We start from the raw sequence: 27,581 nt of genomic DNA, 5'->3' as shown, positions 1-27,581 counted from the left end.
GGAGGGAGGCTTGTCACCACAGTCACTGCTAACGAACGCAGTTGCCAGGCTGTGTGATGGGAACAGGCCCAGAGTTGCACGGAATAGAGGGTGGATCTGGCTTTGCCCCAGAACAGTGAAAACAGCCATATAGGACAAGGCTTTACTGTCACAGATACCTGTGAGGTATGTCCCTAGGCCCAAAAATAAAGAAAAAAGCACAGAAGCACCACTATTTATAGAAACCCAAAGGGAGACAGCAACATAGACTCGCTTGGAATTGAACTTACAGGGAGGGAGTTAGCGTACAGCAATGTCTCATACTGAAAGACACAGGACGGAAACTTTCTGCCCTGTCATGAAACCAGGAGAAACGTGAAACAGGTGTTTGTGGGTAGAAGTTGTCTCCTGGCTTCTCCTTGGCAAAAATTAGAAAGTCTTTTGTGAGTCACGAGAACAGCCACTGCTTGAACTGTCCTTTCCACGGCAGGCACCTTGCCGTGAGGCTGAGCTTCAGCCGTCCAAAACAGTGACGAAAATGGCTGCTGGCAAGGAGGAGCAGAGCTCCTGACATCGCCTCTCCCCGTCGTGCTTTCTTCTCTGGATTTAGGTGAATGATCATGTGTAGCACAGGCTGACCGCGTGTTGCTGTGTCCACGAGTGACTCTGTCCACTTCTCACGGGCCTTCTGCTCTCTGGCTGTTCTCTTGTGCAGAACACATACACCAATGCAGATAAACTGCTGGAGGCTGCGGAGCAACTGGCTCAGACCGGGGAGTGCGACCCCGAGGAGATCTACCAGGCTGCGCACCAGCTCGAAGACCGGATACAAGACTTTGTTCGGCGAGTTGAGCAACGCAAGATCCTGCTGGACATGTCGGTGTCGTTTCACACTCACGTGAAAGAGGTAGGCAGTAGGAGACAAAAGGGTCTGGCCCCTTGGAAGGAATTTTAATTTGGTTGTAAAAAAGTGAGATGTAGCCTGCGTGTGGATAGGCAAGAGCTGGGCTCCTTGTACCAGCCCTCCTCTTCATGTGAGTTGGGACTGCCTTTGTGAGAGACGACAAAAGGGGGAGGACTCCTGAGGGAGGACTGGGAAAATGAGAAACTGGATGAGAGCCCTTCAGCTTTGGATAAGAGCTCTCCAACTTTGGAGAGTGTGAGAGCATGCACAGTTAGCACAAACAGAGGGTCAACACGTCATCTGTGTAGTAGCCTGTCACCTGGCAAGGTCATGTCGCCTCTGACGTCATCAAATCTCGCTCACATGCAGAAGTGAGTGTTAGTGGCTAGTCCTCACCTTGCATGAGCAGGATCCTATGCAGGTACCGGTTCATATCCTAGCTGCTGCATTACCCTTCCAGCTCCCTACTTGTAGCCTGGGAAAGCAGTCGAGGAAGGGCCAAAGCCTTGGGAGTCTGCAACTGGCGAGGGAGACCCGAAAAAGGCTCCTGGCTCCTGGCTCCTGGCTCCTGGCTTTTGGCTTCGGATTGGCTCAGTTACAGCTGTGGTGGCCACTTGGAGATTGAACCAGCAGATAGATTTTCCTCTCTGTCTCTCCTCTCTGTATCTGACTTTCCAATAAAAATAAATAAATCTAAAAGTGAATGTTAGATGTTTCAATATCTAAATGCCACAAAGGCAATATTGTACAAATGATATTCGTGCTAATGTAACCTTCCTGGACATGTGAGTTTGCAGACTGAGGAAACGTAAATCTGTCTTGCAGGTGAAGTGGCTCACTTTTGTAGATGGAGACTTTTCAGTGCGTCTGTGTCTCCTTCCGAGGGGAAAGGCCCGCACAGTGGCAGAGGACCTGGCATGCTGACTCTGGTATGCCTCCTCCCACATGTGTGTCCATGGTGACCTAGGACTACAGAGGCATGCGGCGACCAGTGGAGACTGTGTGGCAGGGCACACATGCCTGGATGAAGAAGCTGGCCCACAGGTCATGGTCACTGCTGGCTGGATTTTTTGTTTGTTTGGTTTGTTTTTTCTGTGAGCTTGGACTTCATTTTTAGCCCCAGAATTTTCCTTTGAGCCACACAAAAGCCCTAAAAGTAATCTCAATAGTTTTTCTGTTTTTTAAGATTTATGTATATATCTGAAAGTCAGAGTTAGAGAAAGAGTTAGAGAAAGATTAATTTCACCTGTTTGTTGACTGCCCGGTTAACTACAGTGGCCCGTGCTGGTCTAGGCCAAAGCCAGGAGCTTGGAGCTTCCTTGGCGTCTTCCAGGTGAGTCGCAAGGCCCAAACACTTGAGCCACCCTCAGTTGTTGTTGTCAGGCCATTAACACAGAACTGGATCACAGAAGTGGTGCAGCCCAACTTTAGAGACACAGATATTGCAGGCAGTGGCTTTGCTTGCTGTACCACAACACTGACCCCTAATTGGGTTTTAAAGCACAATTAAGAGTGATATAAGGGAGCTGACTCAGTGGTCTGGCAGCTAAAGTCCTTGCCCGTATGGGCAACAGTGCTAATCCCAGAGGACCCACTTCTCATCCAGCTCCCTGCTTGTGGCCTGGGACAGCAGTCGAGGACAGCCCAGAGTCTTGTGACCCTGCACCTGTATGGGAGACCTGGAAGAAGCTTCTGGGTCCTGGCTTCAGATCAACTCAGCTCCGGCTGTTGCAGCCACTTGGGGAATCAATCAGTGGACAGAAGATCTTCCTCTCTGTCTCCTCCTCTCTTTTTATCTGACTTTCCAATAAAAATAAAATAATTTTTTTTAAATAAAAAATTTTTAAAGTGAGACAAGGGCAAAGGAGAGAAAATAACTCTAATCTCGTTGGTGTTTGCATAAAGTCACTTAGCTCTACCAAGTGAATGAAATATTGCTAAGAGATATACATTGTCTGAATCAATTCTTCAGCAGATCATGCAATGTAAAGTTGTATAGCAGAAGATAGAAACAGAGCTTTTCCATTTAGACAGATTCATGAAGCCTTTTCAGCAAGACCCATTCCGGGCTCTCCCAGCATGCACGCTGTCTCTCTTCACAGCAGGTGAGGTGGTGGTCTGCATCTTACTCTGGCCATGACCGTTTTCTTCTCACAGAAACACTCTGGCTCTCTGATAAGTAAGTGTAACAGAGAGGATCTTGTAATAATTCCCATGGAACTCGCACTAGCTCAGGGTGCTATCCATTTTCTGATGGCTCGGGGGTCTCTTTTCATTCATTGCATCTGGAAGGAGGTTGGAAGTCTTGCTGCAGGCCAGGCACTTAGACGGCAGGCCTGTTCCAGAGAACAGAGGTCCAGCCGAAGATCACCTGTGCCTGGGGAGGAGCAAAGGGGCTTTCGTGCAGAGAGCAGATGCTCTGTGCCCTGGGCTTAGATACAGCAGGTGGTTGATAGAGTTCAGTCTCAGTTTCCCTTCAGACTTCGATTGGAATGCATGCCAGGACTCTGTTTCCTGATGCTGAGCCGATTTTCAGAAAGCTCAGTTACGGATGCTCTGTCCTGTTTCTAACAGTGCTTTCACTATTTAAAAGGAATGCTGAGTAGAATAACACAAATTGGGATTTGTTTTGGGAAAATTTGTGCCTGCTTGTATTTTGTCCTCCATGTGTTATTCCTGCTTTTATGTATCATCCATGATACTTGTATCATGTATTTACATATGTGTGTTCTAGTTCTCCCAGTGTTTGCCCTCCTTTCCATTGAAATGCACTCTGTCGCTGTTGGTTCATTCTCTTCTTCTTTTCTCTTTACCTTCTCAAGTCCAGGTCCTACCTTGTATACAGGAGATGATAACAAACTGAACAGCCAAAGGAGCATGTGATCTGCATCTATTCTTTTGTGTATCTTACATTGCAGACCTCTGCCTTCTGGGTCCCTCGGTAGGCTTGAAGTTTCTGGCACCTACCCCACTTTGTATTCCAACTGGTTAGCCCAGCCATGGCTCAGTAAAAGCAAGTGAAATAATGATGCCTGTTTCTAACACATCGTTCTGAGAGTTAGTGATAGAGTCAATGATTGAAATGCCATTTCCATTTTTAATATAGCTGAACCATAATTATTTCTACCTATTCTCACTCATTCAACGACATCCTCAAAATTGGGTCCTGGATTCGTTGGTAATTACTTTTGAGTTTGTGGGTTATCTGAGGCCAGATGGTGACAACCAGGTGGTGTCCTGGGCCTCTAGCCATGGTTTATGTCTGGAACAAAATCATGGGCCTTGCATTGGTTTTTGTCCTCAGAACCCATGGTTTCCCAGGAAAGCTCATTCTCCTTTGAGTTCGGCTGTGATTCTTGCTGGGTTAAGTAAGAAGCCTTTTGGTTCTGCTTCTGCAAATTGACACACAGAACTGGAACTGGTTTTTGTTTTGAGAAATGCCTGGGAAAGAGGAACTTTTCATTTTATTCAGAATTTAAAGCAGAAGGCCTCCCAGCCACCTAGAGCTTTTAATTTATTTACTTATTCGTTTATTTAGTAGCAGCAAATCAACATGGCTTCATTTTTTGTGCCTGACAGTTGAGCAGTCAGACTTCTTTCTTTACTCGGGGCCTGTGCTCAGCCTCCGTGGGCACCCAGTGAGACGTTTGACTGGGGCCCAGGCTGCAGGGTGGGGTGGCTTGACCCACGACTCTCTTTAGCTCCCATGGCTTCTCCACAGCTTGTAGAGCTTTCTGAGCTGTCTGGCCTTCCGCCCTGGTTTCCTGTGCGTCAACAGTGTGCTGAAGGTATACCCCATGGTTTCTCAGACGACCACTGCTTGCTTCCCCGTCCGCAATGTATTTGTCTTCTCGTAGAGCCGGGGACCGCATTGGGCATCTGATGATTAAATTACAAGGAAAGCGCTGGATGAAGCTTCCTCAGGCTCGTTTCCCAAATTGCTGTCCTCCAGTGAATTCTGTTGAATGTTTGGGGTTTAGTGCAGAGTCCGTCCAGAAGGTCTGTCTTCCTCGCTTGATGCATTCAGTTGCACTCCGGGATCTGTGGCAGAACAGCTCTGCAGGCCACAGAACAAAGTGGCTGTTGCCCGAGTCACCACAGCCTCTGAAGCCTTGGGTGCCTCCAGATCCCCATGGCTCCTACGAGGGTGCTCAGGAACCAGGCTGTCAGCCTCAAAGCCTTTGTTTTCAAGAGGGTCATCTGGCCACACTGTCTCCCCTGACAACTCTCGCCAGTGTCTGTCACTCCTGCATCCACCCCTTCTCTATGGTTCCAAAGATGAGTCTCGTAGCTTTCAACCTGTGTCGAGCTTTAAAGAAACCTTTTGTGTTGAAACTGAAAATGGCAAAGAAAAAAAGGAAAGACAAGAAATGGACAAGGAAGTTGCAGGCGCCCTCACACCAGTCTCCTGCACTGGCCACGCCTATGAGCTCAGTAACTGGCAGAGCAGACAGAGCTCTGTGCTGCAAGCCACATTCATTCATTCCGATTCCCCTCTCTTGTAGGGACTGATTGGGCTTTTCTGGTCTTAGCATTTGTCAGATTTTTCTAAAGCAGAAAGTTCTGAAGCAGAAGGCCTAGGAAGGGCTGGCTTTTTTGCCTGGGCTTGCAGACTTGTCTACCCTTGCTCTGCTCACGGGTGTTCCCTGGGTGCTGTTCTTGTGTGTTGCTACCAGAAGCCAGCAGCTGTGCGCAGCTCATTTCAGGCAGGGTGTGCCATGCAAGGGGGCGGCAGTTCCCTCTCTGTGCTCTGTGAAACTGAATCACACTGTACTTGCCTCGTGGTTGCTGGTTTGAAACTGCGCACTTCTGCCTCTGGCTGGCAACCAACTGTGAGCAGCTGTGGCTTTGGTACTTCCTCTGCTGCACTTGACCGTGTGCCGTCACCACTGCACAAGCAGGGAAATGGGTACCGACGGACAAGCTGCTGTGCCGAAGTGCTTGGGTTAAGTAGTACCTCACAGGGCTAGCTTTGCGGGTAAGCGAAGATAGCGCATCTTGTGGAGGGAACACTGAAAGGAGAGCATGCCAGGTGCTTCTCAAGTCACATGTGGGACAAGGGCCTTTCCCCATGACGGAGGGTGAGCTGTGCTCCTCCTTACACATCCCACCTGCACACAGACCACGCCTTGTAGCCTGCATTGAGACTGCACCAGATGCTCACCTGCCAGGAACACAAAGGGCTCACAGCCACAGCCCTTGTCATTTCTTAGGGCTCCAATCCCAACACTCAGTTCACCAGCTGGACGCCCACATCCCAGCGAGGAAGGGGCTTGCTCCACTTGATGTGTGATAGGAGCTTCTGTCACGGAAGCTAGAGAGGCCTATGGGAGAGAGGCTGGAGGAAGCAGGGTACTCTTGGGTACCACTGAACCTGACAATACCCTCCCACATCTAGATCACAGGGGTTGACCCCACAGAACCCCATTTCTATCACTCACCCAGACCTGCTGTGTGAACCAGGTCTGTGCACACCTACAGTCTAGTTGTGGGTTGGGTTTGAATTCTGTGTAGAATATCCTGGGGTCAGTCAGTGCTGGAGAAGTACTGGCAGCAATAGCCCTGGTGATGTGTAGAGAGCCGCATTGTCTGAGCGAGTGGCGGCTGAACAGCCTAGGGATCTCAAAATGTGGATTTCTGTAGAATGCAACTTCCTTTTGCTGGGCAAAGATTTGTCTTTTCATTGTAAATCAACCACATGCGTGGAAGTTGCAGTAGGTTTTTTGATTGTTTTTTCTAACATTTAATTTTTAAGAGGCATTTGTGAAAATGTGTATTTATTTGCTTTTGTTTGAAAGGTTAAGAACTAGAGCACGGGAGAAGGGGAAGAGGTGCAGAGGGAGAGATTCCCACAGGCTGGCTCACCCCCTGGCTCACCCCCTGGCTCACCCCCTGGCTCACCCCCTGGCTCACTCCCTGGCTCACTCAGCCAGAGCTGCACGAGGAATGTGAGAGCTGGGACGTCAGCGCGAGATGTGGCGTCCCAAGCAGAGGCGTCACCCACCTCAGGCATTCCGTGTGCACGTCCACATCATTTTACATGTTTAAAAACAGACCTGCCTCAATCCTGCTGCCTTGTGTGTCACTTCACCCCCAGCTGACAGTGAAGATGACCGTTTTCGCTCGTGCTTGTGCGCCACATCAAATGAGGGTGTTTCCCACTGGACCAGACACACAAATTGCAAAGAGACATCTGACACTGTGATTTTGATAAGGCCTCGCCTCTTCTGCCTCATTTGTTTTTTCCTTCCTCCGTTGCTTGATGCCAGGACCAGTTCCTATACGGCCTCCCCCATCGTGTGGCTCTGCCCCAGCTTCCTTGGCCATCCAGGTGTGAAGAGTGCATTTCCCTGGGACACAGGTGGGAATACCCAGGATGTCCTGGGGAGCAGGCTAGTCAGGAACAAAATACCAGGTGGAAAGGAAAAGTTTTGACCCCCCACTTGACCCCAAAATCTTCACACTGCTTCTCTAAGAGCTGAAAGGAAATGGTTTCCTATGGTCAGAACAGATGATTCTGGTACTTTTTCCTCCAGCTGTGTTATTTTTAGGAGTGAAAGGACCTAAATGTGGGAGGATGTTAAGTTTACCGAACTAGGTGACATTTTTGAACAATTGGTAGAAACCTGGGTCTAGTTTGAAAAATGCCTAGAGAAAGAAGATTCTGATACTTTATAGTGTTCCCATTTGTAAGAATTGTTCTTAGAACAAAAGCATTGCAATAGTGGCTACCACTTATTTCTTCATCCTATGTGTGTTACCTTGCTTAACCTTCAAAACAGGCATAATCGCCATGCCGGTTTTAAATACATAAAAACTGCATTGAAATAAATAACTCACCAAGACTAGAAAATGTTGAATCAGAATTTGAACTCAAGCACTCTGGCCACAGCACCTACATTCTTACTCATTGTTCTGTATTGCCCCTTAAGAGAAATGTTTATTTATCATTTCTGGAAGAAGGAGTCACTCTTACCAGTTGCAGTGCAATTAAGTAGAGCCACACGGGCCACCAGATGAGCTCTGTCTTCGCTGATCTTCTCACCAGTGTATGAAAGTGAGACAGGTTAAAATGGTTTTATAATTTAAATGGTGATTTTGGTCGAATGTGTGGGAACAGAGAAGTTTGGCCACCATCGCCAGCCTGCCTGCCCCTCTGCTGCCCCATAGGCAGAGTCCTTGCGTAGAAGAGGCCACTGACCTGCCACGAGCCCACCCTCCCTGGGTGGAAATCATTTGGGGGCAGCTCAGTGAAGCAGACATATTCAGGCAAAGACACCAGTGAATCTTGGGAGAAAGGCGCAAAGGGATTTGGTTTTGTATTGTCTTCCAGCAGCATAAAGGCAGTTGCGAAGGGCTGCTTTTCCATGCCATCTCTGTCTTGGAGATGGATCAAATGGAGGCAGGGCTGGAAGGCCACGGGCTGCAGGAGTTGTCTTCTTGGGGAGCAACTGGGGACTCCTGCATGTGGCCACTCACCTGCCCTCACCCTGCCAGCTGGGAAGTGGAAGGCAGGTTACCATTTTAAGTAGAAAAGAACTGATGAGGCATTATGGCAGGGATGTTTTGATTAAGTATTTTGACTCTTAATAAGTTCTATTAAAATATGACACCTTTCTCTTGGTAAATTACTCATTGACAATGCAGCCTGATGCGTGCTTGGTTTCATTCAGCAGATCTTGCATACTGCATTAAGTCAAGTCAATCTCTGTAATTAGGGTGGTTAACATATGTCCAGATTCCTCCAGCTGCTCCTCTTTCAGCTGCTCCTCCTAGGAGCTCCTCTCTGGATCTGTGTTCCAGAGGTTGAGCCTCAGGGAAACTCAATCATATCCTGAGTCACAGAGCTAGGGCTGCCCCGTCCAGTGTCAGTGACCCCATGTGTTGTAACGCAATACTGCTAGCCAATGTGAGTAACACCATATGTTGTAACGTGGTACCACTGGCCAGTGTGACTGACCCTGCATGTGATAATGCAGTACCGCTGGCCATTATGAGTGGCCCCACGTGCTGTAATGCAGTGTTGCTGGCTAGTGTGAGTGACCCCACGTGTTGCAATGCTGTACTGCTGGCCAGTGGGACTGACCCCACATGCTTTAATGCAGTACCACTGCCAGTGAGGCTTACTGCCCTTGTGAGAATGCTGGCATTGCTCTCTAGTGTGACCTAGAGCGAGGGAACATTTCTCATGAGAGATGTTTGAGCAAGTTGGAAGATTTCAGAACACTATGATGCTATCGTCTTTCCTACTGTTTATGAATGTCACTGCAAGGCTCAAGATAATTTAGAGGAGGGGCTTCAACAGTAATGGCTCGTGCTGGTTACCAATCCTTTGTAGACTGACAGAGGCAGCCAGTGCTTGGCGAATCACATGGCATTGCCCACAGTGACGTAAAGTACACACACCACATTTGCCGTGTCCCCCGTTTGATCCTGGCTGTGTTACTTCAGCAGCCAGAGCCTCCTTTCCTTGATCTAAAACAAGGAGGATGAAAAGCAAAATTAATTCATAGAACCCTACTATCTTAGCCAAAACTAAGTCGTTTGACAGTGCTTTTCTTATTTTTAAATTGACTGTTTATTTTACTATTTAAGATAACCTTAAAATAAAATATTTTAAATAACTCCTGATTTTCAAGTTACAAGGAAACTGTTTTTATGTGTGTAGGATTGCTCAGTGAACCAGCTGTAGTGTGCAATTGATGTGTTAAACTTGTCTGTATTTAAAATGGAAAACAGGTTTTGTGTGTCTGCGTGCACGCGCATGTGTGTGTTTGGGAGATATCTACATGATGATGCTGTGACGTCAGCCCTCTGAAAAGCTTAGATTGGCTTTAGTCATTAGGCAGTTGCAAATTGAAATTATAGTAAGGGTACCACTCATCAGCTAAAATTAAAAAAAAAAAAAACAACCCGACCAGACCAGTTCATGCTGAAATGTGGGTGAGAAGGCAGGAAACACAACTCTCTTAAGTGGTGAGAATGTAAAAAAATGGTAGACTGCTTTGGAAAAGTAGCAGTTTTTAAAAAGTTAAGCATATACCCGCTCTGTCCAGCAACTCCACACCTAGGCATTTCCGTAAAGGAAAGAGTAAGCTCACATAGAGACTGCCTACATGCACACAGCAGCTTTCGTTGTAAGAGTCCCAACCTGGAAATTGCCCAAAAATTATTAGGTGAATTATGGTTCGTGCATGCAGGAGAATGCTTGCAGCATTAAAAGGAGTGAGCTCTTGATGCATGTAATAATGTGGCGAGCCTTGAAGTGATTTGTGTGAAAGAAGTCACATGGAGGCAGTGTTGCAGCATGAGGACAGAACTTACTCCTGCAGTGCCAGCGTCCCAAGTGGGCGTTGCTTTGGTTCCTAGCTGTTCCAGTCTCAGTCCAGTTGTTTCAATGGCCTGGAAAATCAGAATATGTCCCCAATCCTTGGATCCATGTACCACTGGGGGAAGCCTGAAAGAAATTTCTGGCAGTTGCAGCCATCTAGAAAAGTGAACCAGTGGATACCCCCCTTACACACACACACACACACACACTCTCTCTCTCTCTCTCTCTCTCTCTCTCTCTCAAGTAAATATTTTTTTTAAAAAAAAGGTAAAAGTAGGGTGCATACTTTTAATTCCATTTTCCTCAGACTTTTGGAGGCATATGTCAATACCACAGTGGATGCTGTAAACACGTGTGGTTTACTTTGTATTAGCTACACCTCAAAAAAACTGTTTTACACAAAAAATTATTCAGAAACCAAAGAGCTGGAGTAGACACAAGTGCAGATCCGACTTCAGAGAGCTGAAGTCCGTGACTGTTGGCCAGTGTGCCAGCGGAGAGATCCCTGAACCAACGGAGGCAACTCTCCTATTAGACATGGGTGAGACCAGCTCGTGGCCCAGGGAAGCACGCTGACCACTGGGGCCTAGTCAGCTTCATTAATTGCCCTTTTTGACTGCCTCAATGGGAACCCAGAGATCTGAAGTAGTTAATGGGCTTGCAGGAAGTGGGCAGGGCTCAGCTCCTGGCCCCAGAGAGGCCTGAGGCAGACCTTGCTGTCAGCGCTGCTTTGTGAAGGCAGTGGAGGTGTGACACTGTTGAGTGCTCAGGCAGTGCGCACTGTACCTGGAAGGGCTGGGCAGTGCCCAGCTGGCCCTGGGGGCCGGACCACAGTGTAATGACTGCATCAGGGTGATACTTGTGGCGCTCCCCGGGGGCCGGACCCGACTTCATTTCACCAGGTTGCAAATTTCCTTCTGCTCCGAGTGACGTAAACCATGGCTTGGTAGTTAAAAATGGATCGTAATGCCACTGCTAAAAACAAACGGAAACTCTCTCCCTGCTGCCAGAGAGGTTCAGGAGGTGTTCCTGCTGTCTGAGGGTCTTGTGCTGTTTCCCTCACTCGGGTAGCTTCGGAAGGAGGGGAAGGACCGGCTTCCCTTCGCTGTCCTCCTGCTTGCGTGGCCTTCCGTCCTCTGGCTGCTGTTTACTTTTCTGTGTGCAGTGGCGGGGCCGTCAGGCTAGTGGGGATGCGCCTGCCTCTTCCCTCCCCGCCCTGCCTTCCTGCCCTGCGTTGCTGTCTGGGAGCCGGTGCCCGGCACCCCCACTCAAGGTGCCCTCTCCCCATGCAGCTGTGGACATGGCTGGAGGAGTTGCAGAAGGAGCTGCTGGACGACGTGTACGCCGAGTCGGTGGAGGCCGTGCAGGACCTCATCAAGCGCTTCGGGCAGCAGCAGCAGACCACCCTGCAGGTGACGGTCAACGTGATCAAGGAGGGCGAGGACCTCATCCAGCAGCTGAGGTGGGCACACGGACCTCCTGAGGTGCACCCCGCCCTCACTCCACCCCGGGGAAGCAGATGGCATTTGGGCTTTCAGGGGAAGCAGCAGCCTTCCTTCCCTGCCCCCACTGTGTTTTCAGCTTCATGGTTTTTCTCACCACAATCTTGACTAATAAACTTCAGAATTCAGATTTCCTGGATGTTTCCTCCTAATACCCACCTAGGAATTACTGGAATTCTATTACAGTCCAATCAATCAGAACTTCCTAGGTTTGTAGCCTGGGCAGGCCGGCCAGATGCCATGGAACATCTAACCCAAAGTGCCCCTCCGCCTGGAGGCCGTGGGGAATGGTTTGTTCCTGTGGAACCAGCTTCCTTTTACTGGATTTACATAAATCTAATCCCCCAAATGCCAACCAGGGACAGTCTATTAGATGATTGGCAGATAGCCTTGCCCAACGCTATGCTCAGAGAACCAGGACCTCATTGATTGCCCTGAGGTTTAATCTCATAACCCATATGCCTGTCATTGTACCAAACAGTTCTCATCTCTGTTTTCTCTACTTAAGGAGAAAAGTAGTTGCAAATAAGACTCTAACAATAAGTGATCTGTAACTGTTAGCCTTCTTGTGTAAGTGATGTGGAGAAAGTGCTGGGGGAATTCTTGCCCGTGGCTTGTGTGCCGGTGGGCTCTGTGCACTGTGCTCCGTGCTCAGAGGAAGGGGCCTGCATTGTTTTGCCGACAGGGAAGCGGTTTCCATTTCTGAGACAGAGTCCAGCTTCCTGCCTCTTTCTTCCCCCTGAAGACTTGAGTTGCCTGATCTGGTATCTGACAATAGGCAACTTTCTTACTGAATTCCTGTTTGTCTCGTTATGATTCCATTTCCCTGATGTGCTGTGCCCCTGCAGGGACTCTGCCATCTCCAGTAACAAGACCCCCCACAACAGCTCCATCAGCCACATCGAGACGGTGCTGCAGCAGCTGGACGAGGCGCAGGCGCAGATGGAGGAGCTCTTCCAGGAGCGCAAGGTCAAGCTCGAGCTCTTCCTGCAGCTGCGTGTGTTTGAGAGGGATGCCATCGACGTAAGTGCCACCCCAGCTCCCCCGGCAGACAGAGGAAGGGAGGGGAGGGAGGAGGCCCCCGGCTGCTCTGACAGCGCCCTCCACACGGACTTGGAGGTGGGGATCTCCTGTGGAGGCAGCGCAGGGGCCAGAGCTTGGAGCAAAGGAGGCCGTGGCCTTGGTGGGTCTCTGCCGTGCAGGACTGGCTGCCCAGAACTGCCCTGGGCTGACGCAGAGGCAGGAACCAAGGGCACAGAGCTGCTCTCCTCGCTCTCCCCACCATGTCCCCTCCTCTCTTTCTCTTTCTGTGCCCTCTCTCCTGTTCTTCCCCAGGAGAATGGGCCAAGCTGAGCCTGGAGGGAACCCACTTTTCCCACAGAGGTACTGTGCCTTACCTCAGTTCTGACCTGTGCTGCTCACATGTGAGCGGTATAGAAGTACGGGCCCCTGGCTTTGTTTCCTCACCATAAAGAAAGCGGTTCTGAGATGAATGCTAGGGGAGACCTTTAACTCTTCTTGTTTTAGCTTGGGTCACTTACACAGAAAGTCTGACTGGGTGAGCCTGAATCTGGGAAACATGAGGCCGGAGCTGGTGTGCTGGTGGCTGAGTGGCCATAGGCCTCCTCGGGGCGCCCCTGAGTGTGCACTCCACAGCATTTACTACGCTTCCTGATTTGGAATCTGTCAATGATGCTTAGAGGCCATTAGGCAGACCCTGGCCCCCAAGTGTCCCCAAAGGCAGGGTTAGATGGGCTGGCTATTGACTGTCTTGGGTTACCTTGATTCAAGGAAAGACTGTGTGCCCATGGTGGACCCTGCTATTGTCACAGCCTGACTCCAGGCCCTGCCTGCATGGCATGTGGGGCAGGGACCAGGCCAGCCCTGTGCTGGACTTTCGAGGTGCTTTGGGGTGGCTGCTGGGGTAGGCTCATAGCAGAAAGATCTTGACTCTTCTCTTGTCATTATGAGTTAATGACAAGAAAGGAGTGAATCCCTCAGCTTAGTGCCTGCCTCAACCTGCCCGAGTGCCATCCAAGGTCTTGACCTTTCACTCACTTGAAGGCAGCGAGACAAGGCACAAAAAAGGCATGAATAGTGGCCCCTGCTCCCAGGAGACACTCAAGGCCTGGGCCTGCCTCCAACTTGAAGTAACTGCACCGTATGAACGGGGCACTGGGCAGGCCTGTTTGCGCCTTGGAGTTCAAAGGACTTACTTTTGTAAAATTTAACTATTACTGAGTATTTTCAATTAAGAAACAGCAATCTGATGCATTAGTTGAAGTTTATTCTAGGACATTCTAATCTGAAAAAAGAATTTGAGCCCATTTACATTAATGGTACTTTAATCTTTTAAAGAGCAAACATTTTTATTGTGTTTCCGTTTTCAGCAATTTTCAGTTCAGGGCACAAAGCCTACTTATGCCTTTTAACCACCCTGGGGCCACAGAACTGCTAGTACTCATATAAAGCCAACATAGCAGGCCCAGGTGAGTGGTCCACAGCCAAGGCAATGACACCTGCACTTAGTCTCAGGCCAGCACCAAATATAGTTTAAAAGCTTTTGAAAGATTGTGGCTGAAAGCCTCCATCCCTGAATCCCTTAAACGTGAAAAATCTAAGCAATCAAGGCTTTGTCTGAGATTTTCTCTGATTTGCTGAGAGCCATCGGGTGATGTCGAGGCTAGGGCCAGCCACCACCTCGTCCCCTGCTTCCCACCTCAGCAGCAGCATCGTGGTTCAAATGCAGACGGGAGAGTTCCTGTGTCTGGGGAGTCCTCTGCCTAGAATACTGACATGTCAGCCTGCAAGCATTCCAAGTAAAATCTGCTTTGTTCATGTGTCCTGTGCAGTTTGATAGAGTAAAACAGTCAGCAGAAAGAGTAACTTAGACTTTCTACAAATTCTGATACTTTTTTTTAAAGTTTCCATAGTTTTTCCAAGGAATAAGTATTTAAGTACTGACTTCGGCTTGTGATGAGTTTTGTCGTTGCCATCGCTGTCTCAGCCGTGCCATTCACAAGCTGCAGGACTGCACTTCAGATCCCGGCCGTCCTGGGGATTGCTTATTGATCTCTGGGAGTTTATAGATTCTGCTGATTTCAGCACATTATCTTTGCTTATTATCCGCTAGGGGGGTGTGTTTTTGTGTGTGTGTGTGTTTTCTGACACTGGTGTCACTAAGAGAATTCCTCTTAGTCTGTGTGTGTGTTGTTTGAGTCTCATGTCTCTATGAGGATACTGCTGGTCTGTGTGTCATGTGTTGTCCCAGTGTTGGTATTGTTGATCTGTGCACCATTTGTTGCCTGACCCTCGTGTCCCAGTGGCGGTACTGCTGGCCTGTCAGTGTTGCCTGACCCTCGTGTCCCAGTGGCGGTACTGCTGGCCTGTCAGTGTTGCCTGACCCTCGTGTCCCAGTGTCGGTACTGCTAGCCCGTACGTGTTGTCTGACCCTCGCGCCCTGTGAGAGTGCTGCCAGTCTGTAGCAGCCTGAAAATGCCAGAAAACAATACTAAAACAGAAAATTCTCCTTCGAGGAAAGATAAAGCTTAAGGTTTTTTTTTTACTTTCTTATTTCCCACCTGGATTTTTCCATAAAGTCTGTCACGTTCCTAACTTACATACTTACTTAGTTAAACCTTATGTGAACAAATAAACTAGGCTCCATGTCAAATATAATATAATATAATATAATATAATATAATATAATATAATATCCTTTCTTAAGAAAGATTGACCCTGCTTTCCAAGATTTCATAATTTTTAGCCTTAATTTTTGTAAAAATCATGTGAATTTTCAGTCCTATTCTGAAAGCACGGTGCAATGAAGCTTGCATATGCTTGATCCCAAATCAGCAAGATTTGACAGCTCTTGCTTGAAGCATTCCTGCTTTGGTTACTGTGAAAATATAAAAAATACTGTTTTAAAGTATCGTTTCATTCCTCCCCATCATTTCACTCCTAAAGCCTTTTGTAAGTGTCCCTGAAAGATTATTGTACATGCCCACACAGTGCCCAACCCCCTCAGGTAGGCAGTCCCTTCTTGCGGTCTGCAGTTGCACATGGATGCCTTGGCCAGGAGGCCCCGGGCAGACCCTGGCAGTTGGTGGCTAGTTCCTCACCCAAACCTGTCTCTCCTTCTGCTCCACTGCTTTTTGACCTGCCATGATTTGTTGAATTAACTGGATCAATTGGCAAAAAACAAAGTCCCACATTTGGCATTTGTCCACTTGATGGTCTTCAGAGTTGCCAAGCTGTTTTTCTTTGCCTGGTAATTCCTCTAGGCTTAGCAGTTAGATGGCAAAACCTGCCTCTATTCAGGATCCATTTTTGTGTGGGAAGGCTCCGGGAGCTGCCCATCACTGCTGCTCTCAGGAGAAGCATGGCCCTGCTGGGCACAGACCCAAGGAATGCTTGGGCACTGGCATTCCACACCTGTCTCATGAGAGATGACTGTACTGTTGTAGAAGAACTTGGAAATGCATCATTTTCTATTCCTATTATTTTGTATCCCTTTAATACTTGGGTTCCCCTGAAACAATGAACATTCTTTCATTATGAATTGCTTAATTGCCACCTGTCTCCTTTCATTACACATACCCATAACTAAAGCTAGATTCTTGTCTGTGTTTCAAGACCAAGCTTTTTCATTCATTTTTTGGCTTTTTTAGCTCTTCGCCTATTTAAAAACACTATTGGCCACCAGTGAATTTTTATATATTCATATTTTCTTCAGTTGTGATAAGTTTTCTTTTGCAGTATTTAATTGTCCTGCTAAGCCCTGGCTAGCGGGAACTTCTTCAGCTCGTTTCTGTGTATGCTTGCTTACAATGTTTTTGGAAACAGCACCTTTGTTAAGGTGTGACTGTATGCGACATACCCACCCATCTCCAGTGTCCACTCTCCAAGTGTTGTCCTTCTGACACATTTATTCCCGTCCTTGTTTGGCACAGCGAAGCACGGCAGTGTGTATCTATTTTTTCGGCCTTGCTCTTACATGCTGCTTGTTCCTTCAGATCATCTCGGACCTGGAGTCCTGGAACGATGAGCTTTCTCAGCAGATGAATGACTTCGACACAGAAGACCTCACCATCGCAGAGCAGCGGCTCCAGCACCATGCGGACAAAGCCTTGACCATGAACAACCTGACTTTCGATGTCATCCACCAAGGGCAGGATCTTCTGCAGTATGTCAACGAAGTCCAGGCCTCTGGTAAGGAAGGTTGTTCTGTCCTCAGTGAGCCACAGCCTTCTGCACCCTCCCCCCCGTTGGCCGTGGCCTTTAACACCCTCCCCCCAGTCAGCCACAGCCTTTAACACCCTTCCCCCAACCAGAATTCAGTTTATCTAATGTAGTGCTGCAAGTCCCTTTAACTCCTACAGAATAGAGGTTTTAGATGCCTGTTCTTCGCAAGGACACATTTTGCGTTTTTTTCCTGCAATAATATAATCACACTCTGGTTGTTTTTAATAACTTGTCACTACTATTTCAATAGTATGAACTTTAATTTTACAGAGTGATACTCCATGAATGAACCCCGTATTTTCACATACCTTTTTTCCTGGTGTATATTTTACCAGCAGATATCACTCTAGCCTCAGAACTGTATTATTAGAAACAGCAGTAACCTGCATGCTCCATGACTCACTTTGCACAAGGTAAACGAAACGCTTACGGAGGAGTGAACTGCGTGTTGAGGATAACAGCTCCTGGAAAGCCGAGTTCACTCCCTTGTAAAGATGCTGCATTCTCACTAGTTATTAATGGAGCATAGCCAGGTGCGGCTTGGTTGGATTCCACACTCTTTCCCTGTGCTCCCCATGAAACCTGCCCCACAGCACAGCATGTTATCACTCAAGCAGGTTGTGTAGTACCCAGCATTTGGGAACAGGAGGTTGAAGGCATGGTTGAATTCTGGGGCCACCCTTGAATGTCTGCAGGTGTGGAGCTGCTATGTGACAGAGATGTGGACATGGCCACTCGGGTTCAGGACCTGCTGGAGTTTCTTCATGAGAAGCAGCAGGAACTGGACCTGGCTGCGGAACAGCACCGCAAACACCTGGAGCAGTGTGTGCAGCTGCGCCACCTGCAGGCAGAAGTGAAGCAGGTGAGCCCAGGGCCACGGGAAGCTGGGCTGCACCCTGCTGGGAAGGAATTCTGGCTTTTGCAGAATCAGAGCATGTGGCCTGACACCGCCTGCTCTGTAGTACCCAGCGGAGTACACTTAAGAGTGATTCCTTTAGCTTGCTTTGCTGGTGGTGCACTCTTGCTTGAATCCCTGGACACTTTGCCACCTGAGATAATTAACAATGTTTTTTTTGGCTAAGACTTTTCTTGTGTTAGCAAGATTCTATAAAGCACATGCTAGATAGCATAGCAAGGTAAAAATAGGACAGATGGAACAGATGCATAGAAAGGGCATTTATCCACTGGGCAGGGGGTTCACTCCCGCAGAACTAGCGTGGTGGCAGCCGACATGGCTCATGATGCCTGGTGGGCACAGAGAGCAAATGCCGGCTTGGTTAGAGGAGCCTTGGGTGTCTGTGGAGCCAGGTGACAGCGCCTGCAGTCGGTGCGGATTCGCTCTTACTGCAGGGGCTCCCACTGCACCCCCCGTGCTGTCAGCAACGTAAATTCACAAAACATTGAAATGAAATTTTGTGATGCACTGATAAAAGGTTCTTTCTTGCCAAAAAAAATTCATGTAAGAAATTAAGGAATAAGCTAGCACTTCCCTTAGGAATTGGTTTTGCTTGTAAATGGTAGATCGTGAAACACAGTGGCTTAGACATGGTGCGTTTCCCAGCTAACAGGTCAAGGGATGGTAGGTTGCTGGTATCCATTTAACAGTCTCATGGTATGTGAGGCTGAGGTCTTGCTGAAGGGTGGCCTTGCACTCATTGAAGCTGAGTGGCTGTCGCAGCTCCACCCATCACCTCCACTTGCTGGACCGCAGCAAGGAGAAGGTACCTACATCAAAAAAGTGGTTTTACAAACTTCACCGCGACGCTGTGGCTCTGATTTCACCGTGGGCATCAGGTCCTAACTGTAATGAGCTGTTCGGCAGCCGGAAGACCTTCTCTGAAGCTGTCTTCGACAGTTAGGGGTTTCTGAGTGAACAAGGAGATGATTATTGTGTAAGTAACCAAAGGTTTCTGCTATGAGTAACTTTCTAGTATAATTTCTATAATTTCTTCCACCTTCAAAATTGAAATGTGAAGCTGGGAATCGCAGTTCGTTCTTGGACATTGTGGTACATCTTAGTTGGCATTTTGGGGTTTTCATGCCATTTGATGTGCAAATTAAATTGAAGGATGAGATGGTGAAACGAATTATTTTCCCTTTGTCAATTTTCCAATTTTTCATGTTCATTGGGACTGAATTAGAATGAAAAATGGTTCTCTTGATTATCTGGGAATTCTTTTTCAGTAGGTTTTCCAATATGTGAGCCTCAAACTCTTTTGACCTGTGGGTTCATTGACATTCAATGAACCCTCCTTTCCAACTGGTACTAACTAATGAAAATAACAGAGTTCGTTATAAATAGGTAGCACTATTGACCAGATAGCACCATGCCACTGGTGTTAGAACGGGCAAGAAATCATCCCTTCACCCCCTCCAGAAGCCACTGGACCACCTTGTGGGCCCCTGCCCCATTCCTGGTGGCCTGCAGGGTGCACAGGGTGGTGCTGCCTGGGACTAGCCTGTGCCGTGTTTCAGGTGCTGGGCTGGATTCGCAACGGAGAGTCGATGCTCAACGCTGGGCTCATCACCGCCAGCTCGCTGCAGGAGGCTGAGCAGCTGCAGCGTGAGCACGAGCAGTTCCAGCACGCCATCGAGGTAGGAGCCTGGCCCTGGCCCGGGTCCCTCTCTCCACAGGATGACCTGCTTGTGCTCAGAGCCTCACATGCCGCTGACTAAGGGGCCACAGGTGGCTCAACATTATGTCAGGAAGCGTCACAGGACCCGGAATGACAGCACTTGACCTGAAAGGGAGGAAACGGTGAGGGAAGGTTATAGATGTCCTGCCATCATCCTCTGCCCCACTGAGGGATGGGAAGGGGGCTGGGCAGTGGCCTGGGCCACCCAGGAGCAGTCCTGGAGGTCAGGAGGTCAGGGCTCTCTTCCTGTATTGTCCTGGGCAGCCTGGCAGGATGCATTTCCTGCCATCAGGAACGCCTCTGGACAAGAGAGAAACTGCCATCTGTGGTAAGGTTGATTGTTTTTTAGCACCTTGCTGCCCTTGTAGGCATGCTGCCTGCTTGTGAACCCTCCTCCGCAAAGCTGCAAGACCAGATGTGAGCGGGCAGTGCCGTGTTGCTCAGCAGAGGGTGCTCATGGCAGAGCCCTCAGAGCCCTGCTCAGAGGCGGTGCTGTTGCAAGTGCCGCCGTAGACGTGCTTGGGCCGGGCCGGGCCCACCCCCTGCAGGCTCAGCCTCGGAGCTGGCTGCTTTCACCTTGGTGTGGTGGAGGAACGTTGGGGATTAGTCAGGTAATGGTTGTGTGTGGTCGCCTCAAAGGGACGAGAGTCACGATGATGGAAAACCTGTGCCTGTTCTTACATTCAGTTGATTAGCTGGAGGTGAAAGCCACAGAGGTACCATTCATTTACCCCAGATTAATTTATTTCCAACTGCCCATTAGCCCGTGAACTCCTGTTGACACTTGTTCCCAAGGGACCCACTCCCGTAGCTTGAGGACCGGTAATTATGCTCGGCGGGTGGATTTCTGGTACACACATTTTGGACATGAAGCCCCTGGGACCAGGTCAGGGAGGGAAATGTTATTTTACGGGACAACTTGCAATTTTCAAGTGAAATGCAGTTATTTAAAAACAAACAACCAAACAAACCATGGAGATCAGAACGTAGCCCTGCATGCTTTTCTTCCCTGAGGGAGCGTGACCTCAGCTCCTAACAGATTTGCTAAGGAAATTCATAGGTTTATCATGTGATTTCACAGGTTTATCGTGTGACATGGACCTCAGAACTCAATTGCTTCATCCTTAACTTCCATTAATTTCTTATTTTTTTTAATTAGTTGAATACTCTTCACTGGGTCTAAACTGAAAATGAAAATAAACAGCATTCCCTGTGGCCACCATTTCTCCATGTTCTTTGGCTGTGAAGGCTGTAAGGGCAAGGGCCAATGGAGATGATCAGTGGGGGACATTGCAACAACTTTTGTAGAACTTTGGCCAATGTGGGCATCTTTTGCTATTTCTCAAACTGAAAACCCCATGAGTGGGTTCCATCTGGCAAATCTGAATGCCTTTCATCCTTCATTAGTCAATTTGGACATAATTTAGTTGTTAGGCATCGACATTCTGCCAAATTGCATGCCGTGCCTTTAGAAACACCCTGGTGTATATTAACTGCAGTTGTGCCTGTAGAATCACCAAGAGCTGAGTAACCACACCCACCCTGCCGCACTGGCAGTCACCACGTGACCCTGCTCATTTGCTCCCCTTGTGTTCTGAGCAGAAAACGCACCAGAGCGCACTGCAGGTGCAGCAGAAGGCAGAGGCCATGCTGCAGGCCAACCACTACGACATGGACCTGATCCGCGACTGTGCCGAGAAGGTGGCCTCGCACTGGCAGCAGCTCATGCTCAAGATGGAAGACCGCCTCAAGCTCGTCAATGCGTCTGTCGCCTTCTACAAAACCTCAGAGCAGGTGGGGCGGCGGTCCGTCCTGTGGGCTCCCAGCTGACATTTTACTGGAGTGCATTTTTATGGAACAACTTGGTCATTGTTATGTCTGTCATTGCTAAACCTGTCAGTTCTAAGTCAAGCAGAGGAAAGCCATTTTGTAGAATTAAAACTGTTACTACTACCTTAGGCATCAACAAGGAGTAGGTTGGAAGGTGGCTGAGAGGGTACTTCCGTTCCAGATGGGTGATAGAAGCACGTCACAGGGAGACGGCACGTAGCTTGGGGCTGTCCGTGTTCTGGTAGTCCTGCCTGCCTGGACACGGTGTTTGCTCTCAGGCCGGGTGGAGCCAGTGACTCCTCAGGAAGCTGGTGTTCCAGTGCTTCCCAGAGACGCCGGGTAATCACACATGATGTCAGCAGGGTACCATTTGAGGCTGGAATTGTCTTCTGCTCCCAGGTCTGCAGTGTCCTCGAGAGCTTGGAACAGGAATATAAGAGAGAGGAAGACTGGTGTGGCGGGGCCGACAAGCTGGGCCCCAATTCTGAGACAGACCATGTGACCCCCATGATCAGCAAGCACCTTGAACAGAAGGAAGCGTTCCTGAAGGTAGGGAATGGGCTCAGCTGGATGCTGCTCGTCACAGGCCATGGCAGAGATGCACAGGGCCCGCTTGGAGATGGTAGAGAATGTTGTGACACCTGAGGCCTGCAGATGCACCTGCTGGCCCAACATGTGCTTGGCCTCTGCTTTCCAAGGAAGACCTTCATAACTCACAGCTCCGACCCTGCTGAAAGTGACTAGCATGACAACTTCAGGGATAATGTAGTTCATGGGAGAAAATCTTAGGTCTTATGTCATTTACGCTTTCTGGTGTTCACACACTGTATGTCGTAAGACAAGCACAGTGCAGACAGAAACCCTGGACAGCTTGTGACCTCTGGGGCTGTCACTAACGCCCTGCTCCCGGAGCACTTTCTGAAAGAGAACCTGCGCCGCATTCACACTGACAGTGTAAGGAAGACTGGCTTCTTTTTTACATACGTCATATGTAGTCACAAATGCGATAGTGGTGAGACTCTTGACACTGAAAGCTTTCCTCTTGCCTCGAGAGTCTGCTTGTTACCCCAGTCAGACCTCGAGTGTTCCCTAGGTTGATACTTACTGGAGTTTAGTTTTTCTCATTACTAAAAAGTTCGGACTCCTCAGTCCAAACTTTTAATAATTTCCTGCTACATTTAATAATTTTTATATTGCTTCTGAAGGCAGTCATTTGACGGGTATTGTTTAATTTGGGAGAAAAATGACACCCTTTGAGAATTATGTCTGGCAACCTGTCTTGAACTTTCACCACAGCATTTTGTTTTTAACCAAGTCAGGTTGGGACAACCGTTATTGCTTCCGGAGCCATCAGCTATAGTTTGGCCAAATAAGACCTTCAAGTTGCCCATCCCCATTGGCCCTGCTGTTTGAGTATACATGAGCTCGCTTTGTTTGGATCTTTTTCAGTTGAAATCATTGTAAATTTGCCTTTCTTGCTGCAGAAGCCAGTCAGTACAGAAAAAAGGGAATAGCACTTAGTAAAATTAAGAAAGACTTAGGCAGAACTATAAAATAATCACAAGCCTCTTTAGGTTTCCTAAAGAGGAAATTTTAATTTTAAGCTATATTTTTAATTTAAAAGATAGGTTTACACAGAGAGAGAGATCTTCAATTCATTGGTTCACCCTAAATGGCTGTAACAGCTGGAGTTAGGCCAGCCCAAAGCCAAAAGCCTGGAGCTGCCCCTGGGAGCCCCACATGGGACTTAGGCCATTCTGCTCTGCTTTTCCAGACACGTTCGCAGGGAGTTGGATTGGAAGTGAAACGGCGGGATGTGAATGGTACTCATATGGGATGCCAACCACAGTGCCAGGCCCTCAACTATATTTTTATAGAATGTGTATATTAGGTACCTTAAAACATTTTATTATGGAAGTTTAAAGACAGAGTAGAGAATGGATAATGGACTCATTTACTGCTCATCTGCTTCACTAATCATTAACGTGAAGGCATATGCTCACCTGCAATGGATTATTTGAACTTCTAATATGATATATCATTTTATTTGTAAATAATTCATATGTATCAATTACAGAGAAAATTTAAACATTGAATTAATCATTAAACATAAATATAATGCCATTATTTTTAAAATCTAACTGAAAATTTCTGATTACTCTACAACTATATTCATGTGTGCTTTTAATCAAGATCCAAACAAGGTCTACATATTGATTTGATCCATATGTCTCTAAAATCTCTTTTAAAAGTTATTTATTAATTTAAAAGGCACAAATACAGGAAGAGGGAGAAGCAGGGAGAGATCAATCTTCCATCCGCTGGTTCACTCCCCAAATGGCCGCAACTGCTGGAACTGAGTCCATCTGGAGCCAGAGCTGAGTCCATCTGGAGCCAGAGCCGAGCCCATCTAGAGCCTGGCGTTTTCATGGCTCAGATTTCTGACAGAACGTGGTTGAGTGGCTGGCCAGGGTGGCCAGCTTCCCGAGGCTGCCCTGGGGAAGCTCTCTGCCCGCTCTCTGGCTCTGGGGCACTGCTGTCCTTGGTCCCATCATGTAGGCCTGTCTGTTGAGCCATCCAGAACATGGCAGCTGGCACCCTCAGAACCCAGCATTTTCCACATCACAGTTCGGCTAGCTGCGTGTTTTAGAGGACGAACTAGCCTCAGAGCCAAACCGCGTGATGTACAGTTTTGTGAAGTGCAGTTAACAGGCCAGATCTCTGTGCTGTCTCTCAGGCATGCACACTCGCTAGGCGGAATGCGGATGTCTTCCTGAAGTACCTGCACAGGAACAGCGTGAACATGCCGGGCATGGTGACGCACATCAAGGCTCCAGAGCAACAAGTGAAAAGTGAGTGCATTGGGACCCACAGGGCCACCAGAGCTGCCCATCCCGACATGGCGTGGCGGGAGCTCGTCAGGCCCTGAGCTCCGGGCCTAGGGCTTCATTCTCATCGTCCATTTCGTGTCAGTGAGGTCCTTGCTAATCATCCACAGTTCAGTGATACAGTATTAAATTAAAAAGCTGCTCATGTAATGAGTGGATTGAAAATGCAAGTGAGAACAAGAGGAAAATACAACACTCAGGATTTTTAATCACCTTTGGTTATTTTGTTAAAGTAAATGAAAATATAAGTAATAAAAAATTGAAACCAAAGTGGCCTGTGTGCAAAATATCTTCAAAAGGCCAGGTAAGTTTGATAGTAATGTAATTACTGTAAAGTCTTAGTTATATATTCTTAAGGCATAATTAACAAAAAGCAAATGACAAGAAAATATTATACAGTTTAATATCACTTTAATGTAAGGTCTGTGAAAGCAGGATCATATGTGTGTGTGTAAGTACACAAATCTAATGCACTTATTCGCTGTGAGGAGTGAGACTAGTGTGGGTGCAAACTTAGTTTCAGGAGGAAATGACCTTGCCCTGAATGCACAGCCCAGGCTGAGAAGTATAACCAGCTGCCAAAACATTCATGTCACGCTTCAAAAAATACGATTGACAAAAACTTCTCTGTCCTGTCCTTTTTTCTGTGCATCTGATTCGTCTGTAATGGCCATAGGGTGATTTTTCTCTTAAAGTAGTGTGAGTACAGTCCTCTAAATTTCGTTTTCATTCCATTATGTCATGAGACTTCTTGAAGTACCTCCTGTTTATTCATTGTTAGGATTTTCCTAAGGGAAAATGAACAAGCAACAAGTGAGGCAGTTTCAGCACAAGTGTGACACAGTCATTTAATAGCAAGTTGCAATAACTCCCAATTCACTTGGTCCATTTCACATGAAACAGTTGTTTCTTGCACCACTCAGCATTGCATTTGTTTCTTGGTCATGCTCCACTTTGTCTGATTAGACTGTGGTCATGTTCCACTTTGATTGATTAGTACTGTGGTCCTTTCTAACTCAGGCTCCGAGTGTGTGTTTCCTCACTCACTCACCCTTCATCATGCATTCATGATGGTTGTCATAATTCGAGTCTGATTCTGTGGACAATCAGAGAGGAAATGTCCTGCCTCTTTCAGCATTTGCTTGTGGGTTACAGATGTGTGCACACAGCAGTGCAGTGAGTCCCTGTGACTGTGACCATGACAGAGAAGACAGTCAGCCAGAGCTCCTAGCCAAGGGGTGAGCCCACACAGTCACAGGTCCCGAGCCTGTGAGAAAGCACCGTGGCAGGACTGGATCCTGGAGGGCCGGGCGCTTCCCCGGGGCTCAGGAGCTGGTGTGGAGAGACCAGAAGAGACCATTGGTTTACATTCGTTTTTGTTCATATCGTTTAACTGGTAGCTGAGTTTTTTTAGCCTCATCTTCAAGTCTTAATTTACTTTCAAAAGCAGAAAGATGACATGGCGTGGGTGCAGACATGCGTGGCAGTGTGCATCTATCTTGTTCCTCACCGAGCGCACAGCCTCCTGGGAACTCAGGATACACCTGTGGGCAGCTTCAGGTTTCCCAATATGATGAACTTATATGCTTGGGCCCATTTATTTATTAAGATTTATTTATTTTTATTTGTAAGGCAGGTTACAGAGCAGGAGAGACACATCTCTCCTCCCACAAAGGCTGGGCAGGTCTGAAGCCAGGAACTTCTTCCAGGGCTCCGATGTGAGTGCAGGGGCCCAAGCGTTTGAGTCATTTTCCATTGCTTTTCTAGTCACAATAGCCTGATCAGAAGTGGAGCAGCCAGGATTTGAACCAGCACCCAAGGGTGCCAGCAGTAGGCACCCCGTGGAACTGACCTCAATTCCCATCTATTTCATCTGTAATTCCAGTCTTGGAAATTTTTTCTAAAGATACTTTGTTTTACAAGATTCTGGAATAAAACAGGCTTACAAAAAAAAAAATCAAGGAGTGCACAAACATGTATAAATTGCTTAATTTTTGTGTCACTGACAACCACTGTTAAAACTTTGTGTATCCTGTCCTTGTGTGTGTATAAATGAGAGACAGAGAGAAACTAACTTCCACTGATCTTTGCCACTCTTTTTTATCGTTATTAAATGGGACTCTTGCCCTGCAGCTTGCTCCACTGACGTGGTAGCTGATGTTAGTTGCCTTTCGAGAAGGTGAAGATCTGCTCTCTGGGTGCGTCTGGCCAGTGTCTGTCCTGGACCTTGCCCCCACGCCAGGCTCCCCTTGTGCTGCTTTGGTTTGCCGTGGGGACAGTGCTGTGGCCTTCGCACCTGTTAGTGCAGAGAGTTTTGAGTACTTTAAGCACCACTGTCTCAAAGACACAGTCATGGGCAAGCACTTTGCCCGGCTCGTCCTTGTCACCAGCCTGCCCTCCCTGGCTGTTTGCTTCTCTCCTGGGATTCCAGGCTCACGAGCACCTATTTCCCCTACTCCTCTCAGCATCCGATGGCATCAGTCTTGCCAGGAAAACAGTCAAACACATGGTGAAAAACAGTGAAAGATGGGCTCATTGTTTGAGGTTGCACATGATTTTTCCATATGTCTAATGGTCATATTTTTTACATTGTGGGCTTCATGTTTGTGTGCTTTACTCATTTTTCTAGTGGATTATTCACCTTTTTCCACTTGTTTACTAGGTGAATTAGATCTGCATGTTCTCTGTTGCCCAATTTGTTAATTTGTGTATTAATTTTATGGTGTGTTTATTTGGTTATGACATTTTTGGGTTTCGTGGGATTGTGTTTTTTTTTTTTTTTTTTGCTTGCATAGCTCTTTTTTCTCTTATTCCCTATTTGATGCTCTTCCCTTTCTTAAGGCTTTATAGTGTGTGGTGTGTTTTTTTTTTTTTTAAGTTTGTATTGATTTTTTTTCATTGTACTGTAATAAAAGCAAGTGGGATTTTGCCAAGTGTTTAGCTCTTCACAAGCACCAACTTCGGTATTTTCCTTTTCCTCTCAGATATCTTAAATGAACTCTTCCAGCGGGAGAACAGGGTGTTGCATTACTGGACCATGAGGAAGCGACGGCTCGACCAATGCCAGCAGTACGTGGTCTTCGAGAGGAGCGCCAAGCAGGTCAGCCTCACGCCTGCTCCGCACAGGGCCACCAGGGGGCACACGTTGCCATGGCAGCCTTCTTGGTAACTGCTGTGATAGTGGAAGCATCCTGGCCTCCTCCTCAGTGGTTTGATACACAAAGGAAATTGCCACAGCCTGCTAAAGGCGTGTCACCCAGTGACCTT

At 47.7% G+C, this 27,581-nt stretch overlaps 1 protein-coding gene across 2 annotated transcripts in view; it reads left to right on the top strand.

Moving 5' to 3' along the window:
* Positions 1–27,581, top strand: part of TRIO (trio Rho guanine nucleotide exchange factor) — a 288,966-nt gene that overhangs the window by 164,161 nt on the left and 97,224 nt on the right. For both annotated transcript variants that reach the window (XM_058680114.1, XM_058680113.1), the window contains exons 11-20: positions 695–886; positions 11,507–11,676; positions 12,565–12,739; positions 16,732–16,927; positions 17,656–17,822; positions 19,436–19,555; positions 21,199–21,390; positions 21,826–21,975; positions 24,164–24,278; positions 27,299–27,414. In XM_058680114.1, the coding sequence (XP_058536097.1) occupies positions 695–886; positions 11,507–11,676; positions 12,565–12,739; positions 16,732–16,927; positions 17,656–17,822; positions 19,436–19,555; positions 21,199–21,390; positions 21,826–21,975; positions 24,164–24,278; positions 27,299–27,414 (1,593 nt within the window). The remainder of the gene's footprint in view (positions 1–694; positions 887–11,506; positions 11,677–12,564; positions 12,740–16,731; positions 16,928–17,655; positions 17,823–19,435; positions 19,556–21,198; positions 21,391–21,825; positions 21,976–24,163; positions 24,279–27,298; positions 27,415–27,581) is intronic.

Source organism: Ochotona princeps, chromosome 23 (assembly GCF_030435755.1).
Source record: "Ochotona princeps isolate mOchPri1 chromosome 23, mOchPri1.hap1, whole genome shotgun sequence".
Lineage (NCBI taxonomy): Eukaryota > Metazoa > Chordata > Mammalia > Lagomorpha > Ochotonidae > Ochotona > Ochotona princeps.
This window is presented reverse-complemented; position numbering and strand designations above follow the sequence as displayed.